Genomic DNA, 4,278 nt, shown 5'->3' on the forward strand with positions numbered 1-4,278 from the left:
AGTGCCAACCTCCACGTGTTGCAAATGTTTGGGGAGATGTAGTGTGAAATACTTTGATTTCAGCATCATCCATGTGGCCTGAGAAAGCTTTTCTTGCCCACTGAAGGACGCTGATTTCCAGAAAGGCAGGCTGAAAATGCAAGAGTTCAGAGATGGAAACAAGTGACAAAACCACAAAAGTGGGTTTATTTGGAAGTGTGCCACTATTCATTGTATATGTCTGGGTTGCTTGCTTTTCTTATTATAAGCGAGAAAGTTATGAATCCCAAATAACTTTTCCAAAAGAAACTGATTCCTGCTTTCTAGTACCTGCAATTTAATTAATTTCTTTCAAAGATACTCATTCAGACCTTCATGTCTTACTTATTTCACACTTTTTTTTTTTTTTCTAATCCAGATACTGTCCATGTCCTGTTACATGAACAACACAGCTTTTGTCTCGCTGAAAACAGAAGAGGTTTGTATTTGTTGGTCCTTTGACTAATGGTTCTTGAAGCATTGCTGATGAGACAGAACCTTCCCAGCATAAGCAGAGTCATTTCTGAAGACGTGCAAACAGTGCATTTGCTGCAGGACTGAAGTTAGGTGCAAAGACCTAAGTAAACCTTTTAGCGTAGATAAGGAAGGCTGGATGTCTGAGAATGCTGGATGTCTGAGAATGCTGAGGGCACTGCAGGAAAAGGTCCAAGTGATAACAGCTAATGAAGAGCTGGCTGAAAGGAGGCTCCACTACCCACACCCTTGCAAAAGGCATTTCACAGAGAATTCCCCAAGCATTTTCTTTGGGTTTTGTCCACCCTTCACTGCTTTCTTTCAATCCTGTGCATCATCATGATAGCTGCAAACAGGTGCATGTATATAACGTGTAGGAAATTCCATCTCTGCAGAATCAAAGCGGAAAGAACTAGATGGAATAAAGCATTTACTTGCCTTCCTTCCATATTCCAGATTCGAACCAGATACTTCATGACCCATACAAAAAAAGACTTCAGACAGAACATTTACATTCTGTTAATGTCTAGCTATCCAGCCTCTACAGAACAATTACATATAAAATGATTAATATTTAAACTCTGGTTTACACTTTCTGCAGGCAAGTTTGTGCTTCAGAGACGTGTATAGTTTTAATGGCACAGAATTGGAAAAAAATTCTGTAAAGTTCTGAACACAGTTTTGTTGTTCATGAAATCTTTTGTGTCTTTCTGACATAGTTACTTTGTTCATTCAACAGCTATTTTAATGGGAGTTCCTGCTAAGCCTTATGTGTATGTGTATTTTTAGAAACTCGGCAATTAGAGATGTAACAGTGCTGAGTTATTTAAAAATACAAACTTGCAGAACATGCAGTACTTGTACGTTTCAGAATGACTGTTACATGCCTGCATTTTCTTTTTCTGTTGATTTGGATGCATATGTACTTTAGCTCTGTTCTTTTATCACATTTCCCTTTCAAATATTTTTTAGTAGGCTGTCTTCCTTTAAAAGCTAGAGTTTTTCTTTGCATTCTTTGCGGCAGTTTACCAGACACTTCTGTCAGGTATGTGCTTACAAGGGTGTCCATTGTGTTGAATTTTAACACTTTTTTTTTTGCTGTGCAACCCAGTTTCAACAGCTGCTCTTCAGCTTCTAGTAATGTGCTTTCAAAGCGAACGCATTCTGATTCAGGTTAAGGAGTTGGCTTTTTTATGATCCACAGTGTCGTCTATGTTCTGTTATAAAATTTTAGGGCCCCTTTGTGGCAGGTGCAGGATATCAGGTAAATTACTCCCTTTTTCTGGGTCCTCTGCTGTGCAAGAAAGTAATCTTTTTGTTAAGGTTTTACATTTGATCTCGTTCCCATTGAACTTAGTGGCAAGAATTGGGTTCTTGACAAGTCCTTCCCATGTTGCAAAATAGCTGAGTCAGAAGATGATCCATTAATGCCCTTTCTGCTGTGTCACTGATACCATCTTATGGTGACGTTCCCTAACCCTGCAAAACTCAACTTGGATTCATGTTTGAGGGTAAACGCCAGAGCATGACTTCCGAAGCATAGGCTGGACCGATGCTGAGGGACTGCGAGTGGAGCTGTTGTGTTGTGAGGGTGACTGCAGGCATCGTCCTTCCTCGGGCACCCAGGGTCGCGCGGTCCAGAAGCAGAGGCGCTGGGTTGCTCATCAGAGGAGGTTGGCACCCACGGGGTGCAACCTGGCCACCTCAGGGGGGGCCTCCAGCTGCTGCCGTAGCTTCTCAACTGTGATGGATGGTGGGCAGTGGTGTACAGGTGTGACACTGGGGCATCTCGTTTGGGGTGTTACCTCCCTCCGTTACGGCAGCAGGTGATGTTCAGCGGTGTGGAGGTGGAGTGGTCTCTGCAGCCATATTGAGAAACACTTCTGCTTGGAACTCATCCAGGGGTAGAAAGATCGTTGAGATTGTGAACAGAAATCTAAGTATTGAAAGTAATAGCTTGTAAGAGCTCCAGCTTGTATATAGTAGGCTGTTTACACAGTCTCTGGTGAGGAATCAAAATGTATCATGAGAACTAGCTCCATCTCTTGTTATTCCAGGTCGGTGTCTCAGGGAAAGATACTGAAGAAGATGGAGGCACACTGAGAACTTCAGAAAAGTGAGCCATGAGTCCTTCTGAAAGCTGAAAAGTAGCCCCCTGATAGGGTCATGAACCTAAGACAAGTCTTTGTGTCTGTGCTGATGTTTGGAGTAGCTGGTCTACTCCTCTTCATGTATCTACAAGCTTGGATTGAAGAACAACATACAGGTACAGTAGGTTTTCTCTCTTCTTTTTTTTTTTTTTTAATGTAATTGCATCCGTTACTTAAAAGATGACTGTAAAGTCAGTTGAATACATGTGGACAGTTGGGGGCACTCCCCTCATTTTGCAGTAGAATGGCATTGAAAACAGACTTGTTTTAATTGCTACACTTCATAAGCTTTAAGAAATTTCTTAAGTCACATGAAAAGATGCCCCCCAGCTACCTAATCGTATTGTATCGGCTTCATTTGCAAAAGCAAGTGTTGCAAAAGCATATTCTGTATGCATGAAGCCAAGCAAGTCCAGTTTAGAAATAATTCTGTATGATGATTTCCTGTGGGTTTTGTACATTATATTTTGTGTGGCAAAGCAATTTTTGGAGAATTACTGCTAAGTCTTGTAGGCAAGAATGGTCTTCTAAGTAACAGTAGTCATGTGGAATTATCCTATTCCTTTTTTGTTTGTCTGAGAGGGAGCTAGATACTGGACTTACAAGATGGTTTTATATATAGCATCAGAGTCATGTTGCAACTTCGGGTGAATCTGTGTTAGCATTAGCTCAGGACTGCACTTCTGAGTTGAGTTTTTGTTGTTCTCTGTTTATGATATTTTGGTTTGCACCACAGGTTGATCTAGATTCCTTCATGGATGAAACTAAACCAGGCTATGTACCTCAGCCTACAGTGGATGCTCAGTAGCACCAGTCTAGAGTTAGTCTGAAGTAAATTCCCCCTGAAATGTGTGTAGGGTGGATGGCAGCAAGGTCCTTAACACCCACTGTTTTGCTCTGCACATTCACTTCTGTAGTGCCATGTTACTTGATGGCATATCTTTGATTTTAGTTGTATACTTGTTTTGTTTGGGGATTTTTTTTTTACTGCCTTTTTTTTTTTAGCTTTCCCCCATTAACAACACGGAATGTTCTCAACTTATTAAGAAGTCCTGACTTATGTCCTCTTGTCTCTGTTGCTCAGCTTCCATTTCCTCTGTAAAACTCTTACTTTCGAGTATGCTGATACCATTGTGAAGAAATACATCTGTAAAACCACATTAGTCTTCCGGCTTTATTGATCTGTGCTTTCATTCCGTAAGAGCTGCTAGGCTCTGGTATGTTTTGGAGAGCAGTGGTGAGGGGGCAATCTAGTGCGTGATTCCTGCAAGTGTTTGACAACGACCTTGAGGTTTTTTCTGACGAAGTGCAATGATCACAACATCAGTTTGTTAATGTTTCTGGGCTGGTCTAAGGTATTTACAAGCTTATATTAATAAAACTGTTAAAAGAGGTATTACAGATTCCCTTCGGAAATGTTCCCTTGTAATCAGCTGTCGACACAAGGGTGCTGGCAGAACCAGAGCGCGCTGCCTGCGGAGTCTTCCTTGAAAATCTCTACTGTTGTCAGGAATGTTAAGGGCAGATATCCTTGCTTTCAAGGTAGTTCAGGAATGTAGATCATGACTGTAGATTATTGATTTATTTACTTGCTGACATTCTTCACATTCCTTGCATCTTTTCTTGTGCTGTAATT

General features: G+C 41.1%; 1 protein-coding gene across 1 annotated transcript; it reads left to right on the top strand.

The window, feature by feature from the left end:
• The first annotated feature begins 2,658 nt into the window (after positions 1-2,658).
• Positions 2,659-3,450, top strand: LOC104159329 (carbohydrate sulfotransferase 9-like). Its single transcript, XM_009697211.1, has 2 exons — positions 2,659-2,763; positions 3,379-3,450. Exons 1-2 carry the CDS (start codon positions 2,659-2,661, stop codon positions 3,448-3,450), a joined length of 177 nt encoding a protein of 58 aa, XP_009695513.1.
• Positions 3,451-4,278: the final 828 nt, after the last annotated feature.

This window comes from Cariama cristata, unplaced genomic scaffold, assembly GCF_000690535.1.
Source record: "Cariama cristata isolate BGI_N322 unplaced genomic scaffold, ASM69053v1 scaffold323, whole genome shotgun sequence".
NCBI classification, from domain to species: domain Eukaryota; kingdom Metazoa; phylum Chordata; class Aves; order Cariamiformes; family Cariamidae; genus Cariama; species Cariama cristata.

What these genes read in the sequence shown, in the direction of transcription:
- LOC104159329 (XM_009697211.1), top strand. Translation starts at nt 2,659, where the DNA reads ATGAACCTAAGACAAGTCTTTGTGTCTGTGCTGATGTTTGGAGTAGCT. An exon ending in AAGAACAACATACAGGTACA is followed by an intron (nt 2,764 to 3,378) that starts GTAGGTTTTCTC and finishes TTTGCACCACAG; the next exon opens with GTTGATCTAGATTCCTTCAT.